This window comes from Salmo salar, chromosome 25 (genome assembly GCF_965601325.2).
Source record: "Salmo salar chromosome 25, fSalSal1, whole genome shotgun sequence".
NCBI lineage: Eukaryota > Metazoa > Chordata > Actinopteri > Salmoniformes > Salmonidae > Salmo > Salmo salar.
In genome coordinates, this window is record NC_138315.1 from 39622767 (window position 1) to 39645537 (window position 22771).

Consider the following 22771-nt stretch of genomic DNA (forward strand, 5'->3'; position numbering starts at 1 on the left):
CAGCTTTCAAATAAACAGTAACTCCTCACTGTCCAACAGGCAGCTTTCAAATAAACAGTAACTCTCACTGTTCAACAGGCAGTAAGATAGTCATAGGCCTACCATAGGTCATACTGGTTACTTCCATGGTCACATGTTTGAGGTGACTGGTAACACTCATAGAGCAACAATCTGAAAAGATAAACAAGCTATACTTTACATTCATTGCATTCATAATCTTTTTATTTACAATAACTTTATATTTGAAAAATACAAAGAGTCTTGTCTATTTCTAGACAATCAAAGGAACCATGCTGTGGACCAAGAGAATTGTAACAGTGACACAGGCCTACAGTACAACAAGACCGGGCCAACACGATCCATGTCATCACTGACATCTGATCCGATTCATAGAATTAGAATTCTAATTCATTCTAGAATGTTATTCAAGTTCTATTGGTTATGTCTGGTTCCATCTTGTCCATAGCATTTTGTCTGCCGTAGTGCCATTGATATTAGCCTGCCCCAAGTCTGCTTGCATAGCTGACGGTCAGATCTAGGAACAATTCACCCTCCACCAATCCCAGATCTCATACTCCACTTGCTCATCCTGTGGATGGATGGATAGATGGATGAATGTAGCTTCTTTCTACCCTGTGGATGGATGGATGGATGTAGCTGCTTTCTACAAACTGCACTGTGTCTCTACAATTACACCAGGACGCCAGATCCATTCTCTAATCAATGACACTACTATCTATAGACTGGTCACTGGAACATTGGCATTAGTTGGTATTTTCTTGAAGTGGCTGACTAGTATCCTAATCCAGGGGTTTGCCTCTGGCTAAGGAGAGGCAAGTTTGGGTTTTGGGTGGGGGAGAAAGTACTGCTTTGTTGGGGGAGCCACCAGCTGGTGCTGTAGCGTTCGGCTCCCGAGACCAGGGGTGGCCTGATGTGACCAGGGGTGGCCAGGGGTGGCCTGATGTGGCCAGGGAAGGGTGGAGGGTTCAGGGCTTGATGTCAGAGGAGCTGGTGTTGGTCTCACAGCAGCTGGATGAAGTGCTGAGGTTCCCTGAGCCACTGCCCTCTGTAATACACACCACACACACACACACACACACACACACACACACACACACACACACACACACACACACACACACACACACACAGAGGTTAGAGGAGATGGTTTAGGAGAGATGCTCACACACACACACACACACACACACACACACACACACACACACACACACACACACACACACAGAGGTTAGAGGAGATGGTTTAGGAGAGCTGCTCACACACACACACACACACACACACACACACACACACACACACAGGTTAGATGAGATGGTTTAGGAGAGATACACACTCACCCACAATTGTACCTAGATGGAGAGGAGGTTGTACCTGAGCTGGTGAGAGACTGGCAGGATGTGGACTCTCCAATCAGGGTGTAAAGGTTGGCTGCAGCCACCCAGACCTCCTGCTTAGTCTTCAGATTCTTCACAAACCTGCAGCAACACAGAAACACACACAACCCCGTCCGCCCGGTCAGCACTTAGCTACCTCTTACTATGATGTGTCCTAATGAATATTACCCTGTTTGAATAGACTATGAGTGTGATTGTGTGAAACCCAGTGTTGAGGTAATATTCTCACCACTGGCCATCTTCTCCTTCCTTGATCAGCTGAACCGTTTCACCATTCTTGACTGACAGATCCTGGGCGCTGCACTTCTCATAGTCAGACACCACTGTGTACTTCCCTGCACACTGCACACCGTTAAGATAGTGTGTTACATTGTATGTATGATTGTAAACTATTCTTTTAAAACGGTTTGTACGCGGCGCTACAAAACAGCTTGGAGTGGATGACAATCATCACACAGATACACACTCACCAGTTTCTTTCCCCCCTCGTCCTCAGGGTCTGAGGTGAGGGGCTCTTCAGTGCTAGAGTACCCATCATTCTCCTCGTTGGCGTCCAATGAGAGAGAGCCCTTGGTCCATCCTAGAGGAGGAAGGGAGAGAGGGGACATAAGAGTATGGTGCGGACAGACAGACAGACAGACAGACAGACAGACAGACAGACAGACAGACAGACAGACAGACAGACAGACAGACAGACAGACAGACAGACAGACAGACAGACAGACAGACAGACAGACAGACACAGACAGACAGACAGACAGACAGACAGATAGACAGACAGACAGACAGACAGACAGACAGACAGACAGACAGACAGACAGACAGACAGACAGAGCAGGCACTACAGCAACTTCTGGTAGACCAGACACGGTCAGTGACGGGGTGGACCGCAATCAGAGAGAACAGGACCAAGTCCATTGGAACTCAACCACAAAGCCATCAGTGAGCCTACAGTAATTGTGCTGGACCATTCAGAACCGCAACACCACTAAGCAACCAGGAACGTGCCCGTTTCTTGATAAATGTATTGCATGTGCATACACACACTCAGGCCTGGGAACACAGTGTGTAGGGAGTGAGAGAGATGAGGGGCAAACCTCTCAGGGAAATTCGGCAGCCATTTTGGGATCATTCCACATTTCAATAGTCTAAACCAGTCCAATCGAGTGCTGTACGGTTCACTCTCCTCTTGGTCTGTAAGAGACTCGAGGTGCTGAGCCACCTGACTCTGCCCAGGTGGAGGTGAGCGTGAGGTCCTGGGTCTGAGAGAGAGATAGATACACACGACCGCAATGAAACACAGTCAAAGGGATAGACCGCAGCGAACGTGCTCAACCACAGTAAATGACCGAGCGTGGTAACTACGACCACTGTTGCCTGTCAGTCAACACAATGTTTCATACATTCCCTGATGAACCATGTTCTCTTTGTCTGAGGGGAGAAACTGCTGTGTGTAAAAATCACCCTGACCAACCACGGTCGAAAGGATCAAATACAGTGACCGTGGTCGACCACAGAGTCAGTGAGTAGAGTTATTATGGGATGGTGTACCTTTGAAGCCGAACGGAGTGGGATCACTCTTTATCTCATGACGTTTGGTTTTATGGTCAGGGCTTGTGGGAGAACCTAGCCGAAGAGAAGAGAAGAGAGTGAAGAGGAGCAACTAGACACTATCAGGAAGTAGAAATCAGTAGTAGCACATCTTTAAAGTGGAAGTTACAGGAAGTATGTCTACTCTGTCAGTAGTAGCACACACCACAGGGGTGAAAAACAGAGATACAGGGTCTGAAGTGGTCTATTCACTATCAGCTACAGTACAGCTCTAATTGGTCGGCTAAAGCTACGGGACGAAGTTACCTCTCTAGACACTAATCTGTACCTGGCAGAGAGAGAGGCATCCTGGGTAAAGTTAAGCTTTTATTGTCAGGAGGTGAGATTTCTGTGGAAGGAAGCATGCAATTTTTTTCATGTTGTAGGCTACAGTGCTGACATTAGCCTTGTAAAGTCCTGTCATGATGTAGTAACGTAAAGTACTATGGCAGCCCCTGGTGGCGAGATAGTGCTATTACCTTTGAAGTTGCTGAAGCCCTGCAAGGTAAAACGCTTTTTAGCCACTGCTGCTCTGTCTAAGGTAGGACTGGTCACTGCCTCGTCTGGGCCAGGAGAAGGAGAGGAGCAGGGCAGAGAGGGAAGGAGGGAGAGGCGAGTGGGATGAGAAACAGGAGAGTGACAGGGAGAGGTATGAGACACAATAGAAGAAAGGGAGCGAAAGATAGACAGTGCAGTGATGAGAGAAAGACATCCGAAATAGAAAGAAGAGACCACATAGGGAAAGAGGGGAAAGTGAAGAGAAAGATTAGTCATCTCATCAAAGAGGGAGAAGCAAAGTTTAGTTAAGCGTGAAAGTCAGAAGGTAGTGTTGTTTAGATTAAACAAGGAAAGCTTTAGGAAAGTGATAAGGATTAGACACAGGTGAGAGTAAAGAATAGTGCTGAATTTAGCATTAGACCCAGTTGAAAGGTGGTGGTCTGAGCTGGGTTTGCGTTGTACAGCAGACCCCCCCCCCCCCCCCCCCCCCCCTCTCTGTTCACCTTTGGTTTTTGGGGAGGAGTTAGCATCGGGACTGCTGGGTTCTCCCTTCACCTTCATGCTCCTCTCCCCTCTTCTAAATGAACTGGGGAAAGGAGGATGAAACAGGTCAGTCAGAAACACACTGCAACCCACTGAGGGTACGCAACATGTTGTGTTCAGGTTATAACCATGATCAATTCTGTACCCACAAAACCCAGAACCATGTGATTTATACTAGACTGGAAAATAAATCCTTCTCATTGGTGCAAGAGAGGCGAAGACAAGTTGCTTGGCTACCCAGACTCCTTGCTCCGGCCAAACACTACGTCATGCCCACGGACGTTAGTGTCTTCTCCACAATGAGTCTGGATCTAAGTACCTCCCCGACCCAATTGTCATACTTGACTAAAAGTAAAGATGCCTTCATAGAACATTACTCAAGTAAAAGTGAGTCACCCAGTAAAATACTACTTGAGTAAAAATCTAAAAGTATTTGGTTGTATATATTTACTTATGTATCAAAAGTAAATGTAATTGCGAAAATATACTTAAGTATCAAAAGTAAAAGTATAAATAATTTCACATTCCTTAAATTATTAAGCCAGTGGTTCCCAACCTTTGTCAGTTACTGTACCACCAACTGAATGTTGTTCTGCCTGGAGGACCCCTGAAGTACCCCCCCATGTGCATTTTACCAGTAGGCCATTGGTCTCATGATTTTTCTCTAGTACCCCTGTGGATAGACCCAGTACCCCCAGGTGTCCTAGTACCCGCTGTGGATAGACCCAGTACCCCCAGGTGTCCTAGTACCCCTGTGGATAGGCCCAGTACCCCCAGGTGTCCTAGTACCCCCTGTGGATAGGCCCAGTACCCTCAGGGGACCTAGTACCCCCTGTGGATAGGCCCAGTACCCTCAGGGGACCTAGTACCCCCTGTGGATAGACCCAGTACCCCCAGGTGTCCTAGTACCCCCTGTGGATAGGCCCAGTACCCTCAGGGGACCTAGTACCCCCTGTGGATAGGCCCAGTACCCTCAGGGGACCTAGTACCCCCTGTGGATAGGCCCAGTACCCTCAGGTGTCCTAGTACCCCCTGTGGATAGGCCCAGTACCCCCTGTGGATAGGCCCAGTACCCTCAGGGGACCTAGTACCCCCTGTGGATAGGCCCAGTACCCTCAGGGGACCTAGTACCACTGGTTGGGAACCACTGTATTAAGCAAACCAGACGGCATGATTTGTATTTACGGATAGCAAGGGGCACATTCAAACACTCAGACATAATTTACAAACAAAGCATTTGTGTTTAGTTAGTCCATCAGATCAGAGGCAGTAGGGACGACCAGGGATGTTCTCTTGATAAGTATGTGAATTCGACCACATTTTCCTGTCCTGCTGAGTATTCAAAATGTAACAAGTACTTTTTGATGTCAGGGAAAATGTATGGAGTAAAATGTACATCATTTTCTTTAGGAATGTAGTGGAATAAAAGTAAAAGTTGTCAAAAATATAAATAGTAAATTACAGATACCCCAAATAAACAACTTAAGTAGTACTTTAAAGTATTTTGATAGGTCAATATGGGACAAATGTAGGAGGGGGTCTGTGATAGGTCAATATGGGAAAAGTATGGGAGAGGTCTGTGATAGGTCAATATGGAATGGAACACTAGTCACTTTAATAATGTTTACATATCTGGCATTACTCATCTAATATGTATATACTGTTTTTCTATAGTATTCTACAATATCTCATTCACTTATAATAATGTTTACCTATCTTACGTTACTCATCTCATATGTTTCTACTGTTTTCAATACTGTATCTTAGTCCGTTCCGCTCTGACATTGCTCATCCATATGGATGTAGTCTTAATTAATTCCTACTTAGATTTGTGAGTATTGGGTATATGTTGTGTAATTTGTTAGATATATTACTTGTTAGATATTACTGCGCTGTCAGAACTAGAAGCACAAGGATTTCGCTACACTCGCAATAACATCTGCTAACCACGTGTATGTGACCAATACAATTTGATTTGATCTGGGACAAGTGTAGGAGGGGGTCTGTGATAGGTCAATATGGGTCAGGTGACTGACCCGAGGCTGACAGGTCCTCCAGCGGTAGGAGGGTCCTGGAACAGTCCATCTGACGGCCTCTGTTGGCTGGCTTCTGGAAGACACGCAGGGAGATCTACCACAGTCCCACTTTATCATGAGCACTGAACAATGTAATACTCAATGTAATTAGAATATAATACACTCGAAGTATTAGAAAGAAAATAAATACTATATGACCCCAGGTCTACCTCTGTAGGCCTCCAGCTGTGTTGTCAGAACCTTCCGGATCTCGTTCACCCACGTCGTTTTCACCTCAGTCGTCGGGGCCTGAATTACAACGATGAAACCCATTACTGGTTAGTGCAGATCTATGTGTTACATTCCAAACAGAGACAGATGTGATTTGTGTATCACTGTAAGAAATAAATACATTGTCATGTAATCTATAGCAGTCAAATGGGCAGGGTTTGAGTGCTGGTCACGCACCTGCACAATGTACACCTCCTCCCGTGAGTTGCACCAGACCTCAAACTTCTTGTGGTCACCTTTGGCATTCTCAGTGATGCCCACAGCACTCATCTGGTAGAGGGCATACCATGTTGGAAAATGTTACCTTCTAAAACATATATTTTAACTCACTTGGTAAGACGGACAGACAGGCACACAACACAGACAGACAGGCACACAACACAGACAGACAGGCACACAACACAGACAGACAGGCACACAGACAGGCACACAGACAGGCACACAGACAGGCACACAGACAGGCACACAGACAGACAGACAGACAGACAGACAGACAGACAGACAGACAGACTCACACTAAGGGACTGTTTGAAGCTGTAGGAGGGGGCTTTCTCATAGCCCTCCCCGTTCTCTTCGCGTCTCTTACAGAAGAGCAGGGCTTTCTCGTGCAGGAACAGGTGTCTCTGCATGGGCTTGAAGCGGGCCATGTCCTTGACCTTGGCGTGACCTTTCTTGTGTTCCGTCCACACGCTGAATGACCCCTGCATCAGCAGCCGGCCCAGGTCACCCAGGTGACCCTATCAGAGGAGGGGTCACAGGTCAGGAGAAAGTTCATGTGTCATCATAAGCTATGGTGTTGCTGACTCATGTAATATTGACATCTCTGATATAATGTGATGTTGACGCCATGAACAGAATATGTTTTATACAATATGAAGTGCATTTCATACAATATGAAGTGCATTTCAAACAATATGCAGTACATTTCATACAATATGAAGTGCATTTCATACAATATGCAGTACATTTCATACAATATGAAGAGCATTTTATACAATATGCAGTACATTTCATACAATATGCAGTACATTTCATACAATTTGCAGTACATTTCATACAATATGCAGTACATTTGATACAATAGGAAGTACATTTGATACAATAGGAAGTATATTTGATACAATAGGAAGTACATTTGATACAATATGCAGTATATTTGATACAATAGGAAGTACATTTGATACAATATGCAGTACATTTGATACAATGTGAAGTTGAGCGATGATGAACTCACATCGTATCCAGTGATAGCAATGAGGTGCATGGAGTCATTGACAGCCTTCAAGATTCCCAGGATAGAGGTGAGTGCCTCCTGCAGGGCCTCTGACCCCTCACAGCCCTTACTGTACTTTAGCAGCTCCTACAATTCAAAGACACACATTGATGTTTTGGATCTGTAATGGAATAGTGTATAAAGAACAAAGTACAAAGGATATTAATATGGACCTAAATATTTGAATGTTTGAGACAACAAAGCTAGAATCCTTAATTGGTGAAACTACCACGTCCCTTTGGGATATTACAACAACAAATAAGTTACTACAAACAACCAACACAGTTTTTCCCATCTGACATCATCACTCTGGCTAAATAACTTTTTTCCCCCATGATGCTGGATGCTCCTCTCCTCCGTTTCATCATCAAAACAAAAAGAAGAACAAAGGTGCTGGGTCCCCTTGGATTTCAGCTTTAAGGCATGAGGAAGTGAAGGAGAGAGGATGGAGCAGGGCTGATTTCAGCTTTAAGGCATGAGGAAGTGAAGGAGAGAGGATGGAGCAGGGCTGATTTCAGCTTTAAGGCATGAGGAAGTGAAGGAGAGAGGATGGAGCAGGGCTGATTTCAGCTTTAAGGCATGAGGAAGTGAAGGAGAGAGGATGGAGCTGGGCTGATTTCAGCTTTAAGGCATGAGGAAGTGAAGGAGAGAGGATGGAGCTGGGCTGATTTCAGCTTTAAGGCATGAGGAAGTGAAGGAGAGAGGATAGAGCAGGGCTGATTTCAGCTTTAAGGCATGAGGAAGTGAAGGAGACAGGATGAAGCTGGGCTGATTTCAGCTTTAAGGCATGAGGAAGTGAAGGAGAGAGGATGGAGCAGGGCTGATTTCAGCTTTAAGGCATGAGGAAGTGAAGGAGAGAGGATGGAGCTGGGCTGATTTCAGCTTTAAGGCATGAGGAAGTGAAGGAGAGAGGATGGAGCAGGGCTGATTTCAGCTTTAAGGCATGAGGAAGTGAAGGAGAGAGGATGGAGCAGGGCTGATTTCAGCTTTAAGGCATGAGGAAGTGAAGGAGAGAGGATGGAGCAGGGCTGATTTCAGCTTTAAGGCATGAGGAAGTGAAGGAGAGAGGATGAAGCTGGGCTGATTTCAGCTTTAAGGCATGAGGAAGTGAAGGAGAGAGGATGGAGCAGGGCTGATTTCAGCTTTAAGGCATGAGGAAGTGAAGGAGAGAGGATGGACGCAGGGCTGATTTCAGCTTTAAGGCATGAGGAAGTGAAGGAGAGAGGATGGAGCTGGGCTGATTTCAGCTTTAAGGCATGAGGAAGTGAAGGAGAGAGGATGGAGCAGGGCTGATTTCAGCTTTAAGGCATGAGGAAGTGAAGGAGAGAGGATGAAGCTGGGCTGATTTCAGCTTTAAGGCATGAGGAAGTGAAGGAGAGAGGATGGAGCAGGGCTGATTTCAGCTTTAAGGCATGAGGAAGTGAAGGAGAGAGGATGGAGCTGGGCTGATTTCAGCTTTAAGGCATGAGGAAGTGAAGGAGAGAGGATGGAGCAGGGCTGATTTCAGCTTTAAGGCATGAGGAAGTGAAGGAGAGAGGATGAAGCTGGGCTGATTTCAGCTTTAAGGCATGAGGAAGTGAAGGAGAGAGGATGGAGCAGGGCTGATTTCAGCTTTAAGGCATGAGGAAGTGAAGGAGAGAGGATGAAGCTGGGCTGATTTCAGCTTTAAGGCATGAGGAAGTGAAGGAGAGAGGATGAAGCTGGGCTGATTTCAGCTTTAAGGCATGAGGAAGTGAAGGAGAGAGGATGAAGCTGGGCTGATTTCAGCTTTAAGGCATGAGGAAGTGAAGGAGAGAGGATGGAGCAGGGCTGATTTCAGCTTTAAGGCATGAGGAAGTGAAGGAGAGAGGATGGAGCAGGGCTGATTTCAGCTTTAAGGCATGAGGAAGTGAAGGAGAGAGGATGAAGCTGGGCTGATTTCAGCTTTAAGGCATGAGGAAGTGAAGGAGAGAGGATGAAGCTGGGCTGATTTCAGCTTTAAGGCATGAGGAAGTGAAGGAGAGAGGATGAAGCTGGGCTGATTTCAGCTTTAAGGCATGAGGAAGTGAAGGAGAGAGGATGGAGCTGGGCTGATTTCAGCTTTAAGGCATGAGGAAGTGAAGGAGAGAGGATGAAGCTGGGCTGATTTCAGCTTTAAGGCATGAGGAAGTGAAGGAGAGAGGATGAAGCTGGGCTGATTTCAGCTTTAAGGCATGAGGAAGTGAAGGAGAGAGGATGGAGCAGGGCTGATTTCAGCTTTAAGGCATGAGGAAGTGAAGGAGAGAGGATGAAGCTGGGCTGATTTCAGCTTTAAGGCATGAGGAAGTGAAGGAGAGAGGATGGAGCAGGGCTGATTTCAGCTTTAAGGCATGAGGAAGTGAAGGAGAGAGGATGAAGCTGGGCTGATTTCAGCTTTAAGGCATGAGGAAGTGAAGGAGAGAGGATGAAGCTGGGCTGATTTCAGCTTTAAGGCATGAGGAAGAGAAGGAGAGAGGATGGAGCTGGGCTGATTTCAGCTTTAAGGCATGAGGAAGTGAAGGAGAGAGGATGGAGCTGGGCTGATTTCAGCTTTAAGGCATGAGGAAGTGAAGGAGAGAGGATGAAGCTGGGCTGATTTCAGCTTTAAGGCATGAGGAAGTGAAGGAGAGAGGATGAAGCTGGGCTGATTTCAGCTTTAAGGCATGAGGAAGTGAAGGAGAGAGGATGGAGCAGGGCTGATTTCAGCTTTAAGGCATGAGGAAGTGAAGGAGAGAGGATGAAGCTGGGCTGATTTCAGCTTTAAGGCATGAGGAAGTGAAGGAGAGAGGATGGAGCAGGGCTGATTTCAGCTTTAAGGCATGAGGAAGTGAAGGAGAGAGGATGAAGCTGGGCTGATTTCAGCTTTAAGGCATGAGGAAGTGAAGGAGAGAGGATGGAGCAGGGCTGATTTCAGCTTTAAGGCATGAGGAAGTGAAGGAGAGAGGATGAAGCTGGGCTGATTTCAGCTTTAAGGCATGAGGAAGTGAAGGAGAGAGGATGAAGCTGGGCTGATTTCAGCTTTAAGGCATGAGGAAGTGAAGGAGAGAGGATGGAGCTGGGCTGATTTCAGCTTTAAGGCATGAGGAAGTGAAGGAGAGAGGATGGAGCTGGGCTGATTTCAGCTTTAAGGCATGAGGAAGTGAAGGAGAGAGGATGAAGCTGGGCTGATTTCAGCTTTAAGGCATGAGGAAGTGAAGGAGAGAGGATGGAGCAGGGCTGATTTCAGCTTTAAGGCATGAGGAAGTGAAGGAGAGAGGATGAAGCTGGGCTGATTTCAGCTTTAAGGCATGAGGAAGTGAAGGAGAGAGGATGGAGCTGGGCTGATTTCAGCTTTAAGGCATGAGGAAGTGAAGGAGAGAGGATGAAGCTGGGCTGATTTCAGCTTTAAGGCATGAGGAAGTGAAGGAGAGAGGATGAAGCTGGGCTGATTTCAGCTTTAAGGCATGAGGAAGTGAAGGAGAGAGGATGGAGCAGGGCTGATTTCAGCTTTAAGGCATGAGGAAGTGAAGGAGAGAGGATGGAGCAGGGCTGATTTCAGCTTTAAGGCATGAGGAAGTGAAGGAGAGAGGATGGAGCTGGGCTGATTTCAGCTTTAAGGCATGAGGAAGTGAAGGAGAGAGGATGGAGCAGGGCTGATTTCAGCTTTAAGGCATGAGGAAGTGAAGGAGAGAGGATGAAGCTGGGCTGATTTCAGCTTTAAGGCATGAGGAAGTGAAGGAGAGAGGATGAAGCAGGGCTGATTTCAGCTTTAAGGCATGAGGAAGTGAAGGAGAGAGGATGAAGCTGGGCTGATTTCAGCTTTAAGGCATGAGGAAGTGAAGGAGAGAGGATGGAGCAGGGCTGATTTCAGCTTTAAGGCATGAGGAAGTGAAGGAGAGAGGATGGAGCTGGGCTGATTTCAGCTTTAAGGCATGAGGAAGTGAAGGAGAGAGGATGAAGCTAGGCTGATTTCAGCTTTAAGGCATGAGGAAGTGAAGGAGAGAGGATGGAGCTGGGCTGATTTCAGCTTTAAGGCATGAGGAAGTGAAGGAGAGAGGATGAAGCTGGGCTGATTTCAGCTTTAAGGCATGAGGAAGTGAAGGAGAGAGGATGAAGCTGGGCTGATTTCAGCTTTAAGGCATGAGGAAGTGAAGGAGAGAGGATGGAGCTGGGCTGATTTCAGCTTTAAGGCATGAGGAAGTGAAGGAGAGAGGATGGAGCAGGGCTGATTTCAGCTTTAAGGCATGAGGAAGTGAAGGAGAGAGGATGGAGCTGGGCTGATTTCAGCTTTCATGCATGAGGAAGTGAAGGAGAGAGGATGGAGCAGGGCTGATTTCAGCTTTAAGGCATGAGGAAGTGAAGGAGAGAGGATGGAGCTGGGCTGATTTCAGCTTTAAGGCATGAGGAAGTGAAGGAGAGAGGATGGAGCTGGGCTGATGGGGTTTGGACTATAGGGGATGAGGGGCAGAGGGGTGAGGCAGTGGTGCTGTTTCCCCAAATGTGGATTAGATTTGTAAAGATGATATACCTTCAACAGGAGCTGGTATTTGGTAATCCTCTGGACCGGTTTCAGGAGATAGGAATCCAAGCCCAGTTTATGTTCCAGCTTCTTCTGACATTCCTGGTGCAGACCAGAACAGGGAGAATAGATTAGTAGGAAATAATAACCACTCAGGCCTGAAGCTTTTGGAGGTCTGTGTGTACCTCATGTAACCGATGTGAAATGGCTAGTTAGTTAGCGGTGGTGCGCGCTAATAGCGTTTCAATCAGTGACGTCACTCGCTCTGACACTTGAAGTAGGGTTTCCCCTTGCGTTGCAAGGGCCGCGGCTTTTGTGGCGCGATGGGTAACGATGCTTCGTGGGTGTCAGTTGTTGATGTGTGCAAGGGTCCCTGGTTCGAGCCCAGGTTGGGGCGAAGAGAGGTACGGAACCTACACTGTTACACCCAGGGGAGGTGTATATGGTGTATACCTCAGGGGAGGTGTATATATGGTGTGTACCCAAGGGGAGGTGTATATATGGTGTGTACTTCAGGGGAGGTGTATATGGTGTGTACCTCAGGGGAGGTGTATATATGGTGTGTACCCCAGGGGAGGTGTATATATGGTGTGTACCTCAGGGGAGGTGTATATATGGTGTGTACCTCAGGGGAGGTGTATATATGGTGTGTACCTCAGGGGAGGTGTAGATGGTGTGTACCTCAGGGGAGGTGTATATATGGTGTGTACCTCAGGGGAGGTGTATATGGTGTGTACCTCAGGGGAGGTGTGTATATGGTGTATAACTCAGGGGAGGTGTAGATATGGTGTGTACCTCAGGGGAGGTGTATATATGGTGTGTACCTCAGGGGAGGTGTATATGGTGTGTACCTCAGGGGAGGTGTATATATGGTGTGTACCTCAGGGGAGGTGTATATATGGTGTGTACCTCAGGGGAGGTGTATATATGGTGTGTACCTCAGGGGAGGTGTATATATGGTGTGTACCTCAGGGGAGGTGTAGATGGTGTGTACCTCAGGGGAGGTGTAGATGGTGTATACCTCAGGGGAGGTGTATATGGTGTGTACCTCAGGGGAGGTGTAGATGGTGTGTACCTCAGGGGAGGTGCAGATGGTGTATACCTCAGGGGAGGTGTATATGGTGTGTACCTCAGGGGAGGTGTAGATGGTGTGTACCTCAGGGGAGGTGTATATATGGTGTGTACCTCAGGGGAGGTGTGTATATGGTGTATACCTCAGGGGAGGTGTATATATGGTGTGTACCTCAGGGGAGTGGTATATATGGTGTGTACCTCAGGGGAGGTGTATATATGGTGTGTACCTCAGGGGAGGTGTATATGGTGTGTACCTCAGGGGAGGTGTGTATATGGTGTATAACTCAGGGGAGGTGTATATATGGTGTGTACCTCAGGGGAGGTGTATATATGGTGTGTACCTCAGGGGAGGTGTATATGGTGTGTACCTCAGGGGAGGTGTGTATATGGTGTATAACTCAGGGGAGGTGTATATATGGTGTGTACCTCAGGGGAGGTGTATATATGGTGTGTACCTCAGGGGAGGTGTATATGGTGTATACCTCAGGGGAGGTGTATATGGTGTATACCTCAGGGGAGGTGTATATGGTGTATACCTCAGGGGAGGTGTAGATGGTGTGTACCTCAGGGGAGGTGCAGATGGTGTATACCTCAGGGGAGGTGTATATGGTGTATACCTCAGGGGAGGTGTGTATGGTGTGTACCTCAGGGGAGGTGTATATATGGTGTGTACCTCAGGGGAGGTGTATATATGGTGTGTACCTCAGGGGAGGTGTATATATGGTGTGTACCTCAGGGGAGCTGTATATATGGTGTGTACCTCAGGGGAGGTGTATATATGGTGTGTACCTCAGGGGAGGTGTATATGGTGTGTACCTCAGGGGAGGTGTATATGGTGTATACCTCAGGGGAGGTGTATATGGTGTATACCTCAGGGGAGGTGTATATGGTGTGTACCTCAGGGGAGGTGTATATATGGTGTGTACCTCAGGGGAGGTGTATATGGTGTGTACCTCAGGGGAGGTGTGTATATGGTGTATAACTCAGGGGAGGTGTATATATGGTGTGTACCTCAGGGGAGGTGTATATATGGTGTGTACCTCAGGGGAGGTGTATATGGTGTATACCTCAGGGGAGGTGTATATGGTGTATACCTCAGGGGAGGTGTATATGGTGTATACCTCAGGGGAGGTGTAGATGGTGTGTACCTCAGGGGAGGTGCAGATGGTGTATACCTCAGGGGAGGTGTATATGGTGTATACCTCAGGGGAGGTGTATATGGTGTGTACCTCAGGGGAGGTGTATATATGGTGTGTACCTCAGGGGAGGTGTATATATGGTGTGTACCTCAGGGGAGGTGTATATATGGTGTGTACCTCAGGGGAGGTGTATATATGGTGTGTACCTCAGGGGAGGTGTATATATGGTGTGTACCTCAGGGGAGGTGTATATGGTGTGTACCTCAGGGGAGGTGTATATGGTGTATACCTCAGGGGAGGTGTATATGGTGTATACCTCAGGGGAGGTGTAGATGGTGTGTACCTCAGGGGAGGTGCAGATGGTGTATACCTCAGGGGAGGTGTATATGGTGTGTACCTCAGGGGAGGTGTATATATGGTGTGTACCTCAGGGGAGGTGTATATATGGTGTGTACCTCAGGGGAGGTGTATATATGGTGTGTACCTCAGGGGAGGTGTATATATGGTGTGTACCTCAGGGGAGGTGTATATATGGTGTGTACCTCAGGGGAGGTGTATATGGTGTGTACCTCAGGGGAGATGTGTATATGGTGTATAACTCAGGGGAGGTGTATATATGGTGTATACCTGGAAGAAGGTGCAGTCGGAGCACTGTCTCCACAAGCTCTCAGAGCGAGGTTTATTCTGACAATACTTCTCATAGATCTGCAGGTCTGTCATCTGAGAGAGAGAGAGAGAGAGAGAGAGAGAGAGAGAGAGAGAGAAAATAGAGAAAAGAGAGAAATACCCCTGCTTCACAATCAGACTAGTGATTTAGACACAACAAATCCCAGTTCAATCTTCAATCACTCACCCTCTGCAGAAAACAACGACCCACAAGTTCCGGGCAGTCTTGGTACTCTTCTAACTCCCTCAGAAAGGTCCTGGAAGATGATAGAAACAGAGAGATGATCAGGTAGTTAGAACAATGACAGTAGTTCTATCACTTTGAAAGCACCATTATTAACCGCTGGGGGGGCGCTCGTTTACCTCTTGTGGAAGGTGTAGATCTCTGGCATGTTGCCAAACAGCACATCTTTCTTGTTCTGCAGAGGAGTGGGCATGAGGCTGGCCATGGCTGGATTGTCCATCTCTGAGGCATAGCCCTGAAATACACAGAGAAAGATGATTTAGGCTGACCTAGAGACAGATCTCAGGTCAGTTTTGTGACCCACCGCCACTAATGATTGAGCTCATGATTTGGAGAGGGTAAGCTGAATACTTAAGACAGATGCACACAGGTGAAGAGGACTGAAAGGGTTCATATGGTCCAGGGGAGAGGAATAGAGGGTTCATATGGTCCAGGGGAGAGGGATAGAGGGTTCATATGGTCCAGGGGAGAGGGATAGAGGTTTCATATGGTCCAGGGGAGAGGGATTGAGGGTTCATATGGTCCAGGGGAGAGGGATACAGGGTTCATAGGGTCCAGGGGAGAGGGTTCATATTGTCCAGGGGAGAGGGTTCATATGGTCCAGGGGAGAGGGTTCATATTGTCCAGGGGAGAGGGTTCATATGGTCCAGGGGAGAGGGTTCATATGATCCAGGGGAGAGGGATAGAGGGTTCATATGGTCCAGGGGAGAGGGAAAGAGGGTTCATATGGTCCAGGGGAGAGGGATAGAGGTTTCATATGTTCCAGGGGAGAGGGATAGAGGTTTCATAGGGTCCAGGGGAGAGGTTTCATATGATCCAGGGGAGAGGGATACAGGGTTCATATGATCCAGGGGAGAGGGATAGAGGTTTCATAGGGTCCAGGGGAGAGGGATAGAGGGTTCATATGGTCCAGGGGAGAGGGATAGAGGGATCATATGGTCCAGGGAAGAAGGATAGAGGGTTCATAGCGTCCAGGGGAGAGGGATAGAGGGTTCATATGGTGCAGGGGAGAGGGTTCATATGGTCCAGGGGAGAGGGTTCATATGGTCCAGGGGAGAGGGATAGAGGGTTCATATGGTCCAGGGGAGAGGGATTGAGGGTTCATATGATCCAGGGGAGAGGGATAGAGGGTTCATATGATCCAGGGGAGAGTGATAGAGGGTTCATATGATCCAGAGGAGTGGGATAGAGGGTTCATATGATCCAGAGGAGAGGGATAGAGGGTTCATATGATCCAGGGGAGAGGGTTAGAGGGTTCATATGATCCAGGGGAGAGGGATTTTCACCTGTAGCACACAGTGCAGTTCCTCCACGTACCCCCTTTCTGTCTCCAGCAGCTCATTCATTACATGTCTACAGAGCGAGATTGCACAGGTCAGACAGAATATAGACATGTCAGACAGAATATAGACAGGTCGGGCATGATATAGACAGGTTTAGGGTTGCAAAACTCTGGTAATTTTCCCCAAGTTCCTAGGTTTTACAGGAATCCCAGTTGGAAGATTCCCGGAAATGAGAGGGAATAAGGAGGAAATCCGGAATCATCCGACTATGTTTCTGGAAAAACTGGGAATTCTGGGAAAGTTACCGGAATTTTGCCTCCCTCAACGGGTCAGACATAATTATATTATAATAATACAGACGGGTCAGACATAATTATATTATAATAATACAGACGGGTCAGACCTAATTATATTATAATAATACAGACAGGTCAGACATAATTATATTATAATAATACAGACAGGTCAGACATAATTATATTATAATAATACAGACAGGTCAGACATAATTATATTATAATAATACAGACAGGTCAGACATAATTATATTATAATAATACAGACAGGTCAGATATAATTATATTATAATAATATAGACAGGTCAGATGCTATAGCTTACACACAGGCCATACAGTGGGGGAAAAAAGTATTTGATCCCCTGCTGATTTTGTACGTTTGCCCACTTACAAAGAAATTATCAGTCTATAATTTTAATAGTAGGTTTATTTGAACAATGAGAGACAGAATAACAACAAAAAAATCCAGAAAAACGCATGTCAAAAATGTTATAAAATGATTTGCATTTTAATGAGGGAAATAAGTATTTGACCCCACTGCAAAACATGACTTAGTACTTGGTGGCAAAACCCTTGTTGGCAATCACAGAGGTCAGACGTTTCTTGTAGTTGGCCACCAGGTTTGCACACATCTCAGGAGGGATTTTGTCCCACTCCCCTTTGCAGATCTTCTCCAAGTCATTAAGGTTTCGAGGCTGACGTTTGGCAACTCGAACCTTCAGCTCCCTCCACAGATTTTCTATGAGATTAAGGTCTGGAGACTGGCTAGGCCACTCCAGGACCTTAATGTGCTTCTTCTTGAGCCACTCCTTTGTTGCCTTGGCCGTGTGTTTTGGGTCATTGTCATGCTGGAATACCCATCCACGACCCATTTTCAATGCCTTGGCTGAGGGAAGGAGGTTCTCACCCAAGATTTGACGGTACATGGCCCCGTCCATCGTCCCTTTGATGTGGCGAAGTTGTCCTGTCCCCTTAGCAGAAAAACACCCCCAAAGCATAATGTTTCCACCTCCATGTTTAACGGTGGAGATGGTGTTCTTGGGGTCATAGGCAGCATTCCTCCTCCTCCAAACACGGCGAGTTGAGTTGATGTCAAAGAGCTCCATTTTGGTCTCATCTGACCACAACACTTTCACCAGTTGTCCTCTGAGTCATTCAGATGTTCATTGGCAAACTTCAGACGGGCATGTATATGTATTCTTGAGCAGGGGGAACTTGTGGGCGCTGCAGGATTTCAGTCGTAGTGTGTTACCAATTGTTTTCTTGGTGACTATGGTCCCAGCTGCCTTGAGATCATTGACAAGATCCTCCCGTGTAGTTCTGGGCTGATTCCTCACCGTTCTCATGATCATTGCAACTCCACGAGGTGAGATCTTGCATGGAACCCCAGGCCGAGGGATATTGACAGTTCTTTTGTGTTTCTTCCATTTGCGAATAATCGCACCAAATGTTGTCACCTTCTCACCAAGCTGCTTGGCGATGGTTTTGTAGCCCATTCCAGCCTTGTGTAGGTCTACAATCTTGTCCCTGACATCCTTGGAGAGCTCTTTGGTCTTGGCCATGGTGGAGAGTTTGGAATCTGATTGATTGATTGCTTCTGTGGACAGATGTCTTTTTTACAGGTAACAAGCTGCGGTTAGGAGCACTCCCTTTAAGAGTGTGCTCCTAATCTCAGCTCGTTACCTGTATAAAAGACACCTGGGAGCCAGAAATCTTTCTGATTGAGAGGGGGTCAAATACTTATTTCCCTCATTAAAATGCAAATCAATTTATAACATTTCTGACATGCGTTTCTCTGGATATTTTTGTTGTTATTCTGTCTCTCACCGTTCAAATAAACCTACCATTAAAATTATAGACTGATCCTTTCTTTGTCAGTGGGCATACGTACAAAATCAGCAGGGGATCAAATACTTTTTTCCCCCACTGTACATGATACAGACACCAGATGATTAGGGAGCCTTTATACTTGTTATTTCTATGGGGTGAAACACAACACACAGAGGTCAGAGAAACATCAAAGACTCAATACAGACAGACGGCCAGACATAACGAAGACACTAGCCATCATACATCATAACAGCTGACAGAACACAGACAGAACTTACTTTCTGAGGATTGCCAGGTTCTCGTCCTCCTCTGACAGTGAGGTACTTCTGTTGCTCTGTAGCTGGCCCTCCACCTGAGAACACAGGATAGGATGAGTATCTACTGACAATACTGGAGCTAGTGTCTCATTTAACATACATACTACTGGTATGATAATACTACCCCAAAGTAAAAGACTGACCAAAGTAAGAGGAACCTCTACTTACTGTTCTACAGCTGACCCCATTCACAGAGTCTCCCTCTGAGCAACTCTTCTCCAGCACTCTCTTTGCTATGGCGCAGAGGAAGAGAAAGGTGCGGACATGAGGTGGGAAATTAACACCATACACGTATCTTAATATACATTGACTGTTCCAGTTAAAAGAGCATTAACTCTATGTCGGGACTGTATTTGTGAGGACAGAGTGCTGGTGGTATGTAAGGACTGGTGGTATGTAAGGACTGGTGGTATATTAGGACTGGTGGTATGTAAGGACTGGTGGTATGTAAGGACTGGTGGTATGTAAGGACTGGTGGTATGTAAGGCCTGGTGGTATGTAAGGACTGGTGGTATGTTAGGACTGGTGGTATATTAGGACTGGTGGTATGTAAGGACTGGTGGTATGTAAGGACTGGTGGTATGTTAGGACTGGTGGTATGTTAGGACTGGTGGTATGTTAAGCCTGGTGGTATGTAAGGACTGGTGGTATGTCAGGACTGGTGGTATGTCAGGACTGGTGGTATGTCAGGACTGGTGGTATGTAAGGACTGGTGGTATGTAAGGACTGGTGGTATGTAAGGACTGGTGGTATGTTAGGACTGGTGGTATGTAAGGACTGGTGGTATGTTAGGACTGGTGGTATGTAAGGACTGGTGGTATGTAAGGACATGCGATATGTCGGGGCTCACCTGGCGAGGACAGTGGGGACTTGATGAAGGCTTCAGGCCTTGGGGCCACAGGCTGGACTGGCCTGGTCTGTTTGGCTGCCAGCTTCTTCAGACTGACCATCCTCTTCTCAAACATCTCCTGCATGGACACCTGCTTCTGAAAGACCTTCTCTACTTGGTCCTGAGGGAGGAGGAGAGGAGAGGAAAGGGGGGAGATGAGAGGAGAGGAGAGGAGAGGAAAGGGGGAGATGAAAGGGGAGAGATGAGGAGAGGAGAGGAAAGGGGGGAGATGAGAGGAGAGGAAAGAGGGGAGATGAGAGGAACGGAGAGAGGAGTGCAGAGGACCAAGGAGCAACATTACTGTGGGACACTCACAGGTGTTGACAGCTGTTTGTTTTCTGTTCTTTGCGTTGACTTATTGACTTTATGATGACACATTTTAGTGATATCAATCCAGACATGGATTCATGCCAGAGAGCTGGATCCCCTTACCCTGAAGTCCTGGTTGAGCACTGTCTCGTAATCACTGTAGATGGCGCTAAGATCAGTTAGTTTGTTCTGTCCCGCCGTATCTAGGTAACACTCCATCTCCTGCAGCGCTGACTCCGCCCCTTCATGTGACTGACACTTGTCCACGGGTTGGGAGGCCAGGAGGTAGAGGCCATCATCACACCACTTAGCAGCCTGAGAGAGAGAGAGAGAGAGAGAGAGAGAGAGAGATGTAGCGAAAGTGAGTTTTTAGAGGTTTATGAGGTGGTGTGTGTGTGAGTGGCGTGTGTGTATGTGTGTCTGATTTCATTTCATTGACTTTATGTGTGTGTGTGTGTGTGTTTATATACAGTATATGTGTGTGTGTTTATATACAGTGTGTGTGTGTGTGTGTGTGTGTGTGTGTGTGTGTGTGTGTGTGTGTGTGTGTGTGTGTGTGTGTGTGTGTGTGTGTGTGTGTGTGTGTGTGTGTGTATATATATATATACTGCTCAAAAAAATAAAGGGAACACTTACACAACACAATGTAACTCCAAGTCAATCACACTTCTGTGAAATCAAACTGTCCACTTAGGAAGCAACACTGATTGACAATAAATTTCACATGCTGTTGTGCAAATGGAATAGACAACAGGTGGAAATTATAGGCAATTAGCAAGACACCCCCAATAAAGGAGTGGTTCTGCAGGTGGGGACCACAGACCACTTCTCAGTTCCTATGCTTCCTGGCTGATGTTTTGGTCACTTTTGAATGCTGGCGGTGCTTTCACTCTAGTGGTAGCATGAGACGGAGTCTACAACCCACACAAGTGGCTCAGGTAGTGCAGCTCATCCAGGATGGCACATCAATGCGAACTGTGGCAAGAAGGTTTGCTGTGTCTGTCAGCGTAGTGTCCAGAGCATGGAGGCGCTACCAGGAGACAGGCCAGTACATCAGGAGACGTGGAGGAGGTCGTAGGAGGGCAACAACCCAGCAACAGGACCGCTACCTCCGCCTTTGTGCAAGGAGGAGCAGGAGAAGCACTGCCAGAGCCCTGCAAAATGACCTCCAGCAGGCCACAAATGTGCATGTGTCTGCTCAAACGGTCAGAAACAGACTCCATGAGGGTGGTATGAGGGCCCGACGTCCACAGGTGGGGGTTGTGCTTACAGCCCAACACCGTGCAGGACGTTTGGCATTTGCCAGAGAACACCAAGATTGGCAAATTCGCCACTGGCGCCCTGTGCTCTTCACAGATGAAAGCAGGTTCACACTGAGCACGTGACAGACGTGACAGAGTCTGGAGACGCCGTGGAGAACGTTCTGCTGCCTGCAACATCCTCCAGCATGACCGGTTTGGCGGTGGGTCAGTCATGGTGTGGGGTGGCATTTCTTTGGGGGGCCGCACAGCCCTCCATGTGCTCGCCAGAGGTAGCCTGACTGCCATTAGGTACCGAGATGAGATCCTCAGACCCCTTGTGAGACCATATGCTGGTGCGGTTGGCCCTGGGTTCCTCCTAGTGCAAGACAATGCTAGACCTCATGTGGCTGGAGTGTGTCAGCAGTTCCTGCAAGAGGAAGGCATTGATGCTATGGACTGGCCCACCCGTTCCCCAGACCTGAATCCAATTGAGCACATCTGGGACATCATGTCTCACTCCATCCACCAACGCCACGTTGCACCACAGACTGTCCAGGAGTTGGCGGATGCTTTAGTCCAGGTCTGGGAGGAGATCCCTCAGGAGACCATCCGCCACCTCATCAGGAGCATGCCCAGGCGTTGTAGGGAGGTCATACAGCCACGTGGAGGCCACACAAACTACTCATTTTGACTTGTTTTAAGGACATTACATCAAAGTTGGATCAGCCTGTAGTGTGGTTTTCCACTTTAATTTTTTGTGTGACTCCAAATCCAGACCTCCATGGGTTGATAAATTGGATTTCCATTGATTATTTTTGTGTGATTTTGTTGTCAGCACATTCAACTATTTAAAGAAAAAAGTATTTAATAAAAAGTATTTAATTATTTATTTCATTCAGATCTAGGATGTGTTGTTTAAGTGTTCCCTTTATTTTTTTGAGCAGTATATATATATGTGTGTGTGTGTGTGTGTGTGTGTGTGTGTGTGTGTGTGTGTGTGTGTGTGTGTGTGTGTGTGTGTGTGTGTGTGTGTGTGTGTGTGTGTATACAGTGGGCTCCACAATTACTGGCACCTCTGACTGGCAATTCACAAACAATACTTAAAAAAATATAAACAATATAATTATAGAGATAAACTCAAAATACCAACATGTGAAAAATACTGTACTTTATTAATGTTTCAATGGAACCCAACAAAAAAATCTATGTCTTCCAAATCAAGGTTTCACAATTAATGGCACCCTTATTAAATATTATTGTAAATAACATCTACCAAAATTAAACCAGGAATTGAAGTCCACTTATTTAAGATTATCTAAGTGTTAAGGAACTATATTGAGCCATTACATCACTTCCTTTTTAA

The 22771-nt window shown here is 46.8% G+C and overlaps 1 protein-coding gene across 2 annotated transcripts in view; it reads right to left on the reverse strand.

The window, feature by feature from the left end:
• Positions 1–200: 200 nt before the first annotated feature.
• LOC106586727 (guanine nucleotide exchange factor DBS) overlaps positions 201–22771 on the reverse strand; it is a 136992-nt gene continuing 114421 nt past the window's right edge. The window contains exons 12-32 of one of the 2 annotated variants that reach the window (XM_045707348.2): positions 20291–20482; positions 19820–19979; positions 19138–19202; positions 18931–19004; positions 16530–16596; positions 15363–15478; positions 15187–15256; positions 14961–15053; positions 12130–12222; positions 7587–7712; positions 6868–7089; positions 6530–6622; positions 6292–6370; positions 6083–6152; positions 4007–4089; positions 3485–3568; positions 2967–3041; positions 1886–1995; positions 1645–1757; positions 1393–1496; positions 201–1066 (exon numbers count right to left, since the gene is read on the reverse strand). In XM_045707348.2, coding sequence (XP_045563304.1) covers positions 987–1066; positions 1393–1496; positions 1645–1757; positions 1886–1995; positions 2967–3041; positions 3485–3568; positions 4007–4089; positions 6083–6152; positions 6292–6370; positions 6530–6622; positions 6868–7089; positions 7587–7712; positions 12130–12222; positions 14961–15053; positions 15187–15256; positions 15363–15478; positions 16530–16596; positions 18931–19004; positions 19138–19202; positions 19820–19979; positions 20291–20482 — 2169 coding nt within the window. In that variant the 3' untranslated portion in view covers positions 201–986. Of the gene's footprint in view, positions 1067–1392; positions 1497–1644; positions 1758–1885; positions 1996–2966; positions 3042–3484; positions 3569–4006; positions 4090–6082; positions 6156–6291; positions 6371–6529; positions 6623–6867; positions 7090–7586; positions 7713–12129; positions 12223–14960; positions 15054–15186; positions 15257–15362; positions 15479–16529; positions 16597–18930; positions 19005–19137; positions 19203–19819; positions 19980–20290; positions 20483–22771 lie in introns of both variants that reach the window. The other variant, XM_045707347.2, reaches the window with a different exon arrangement.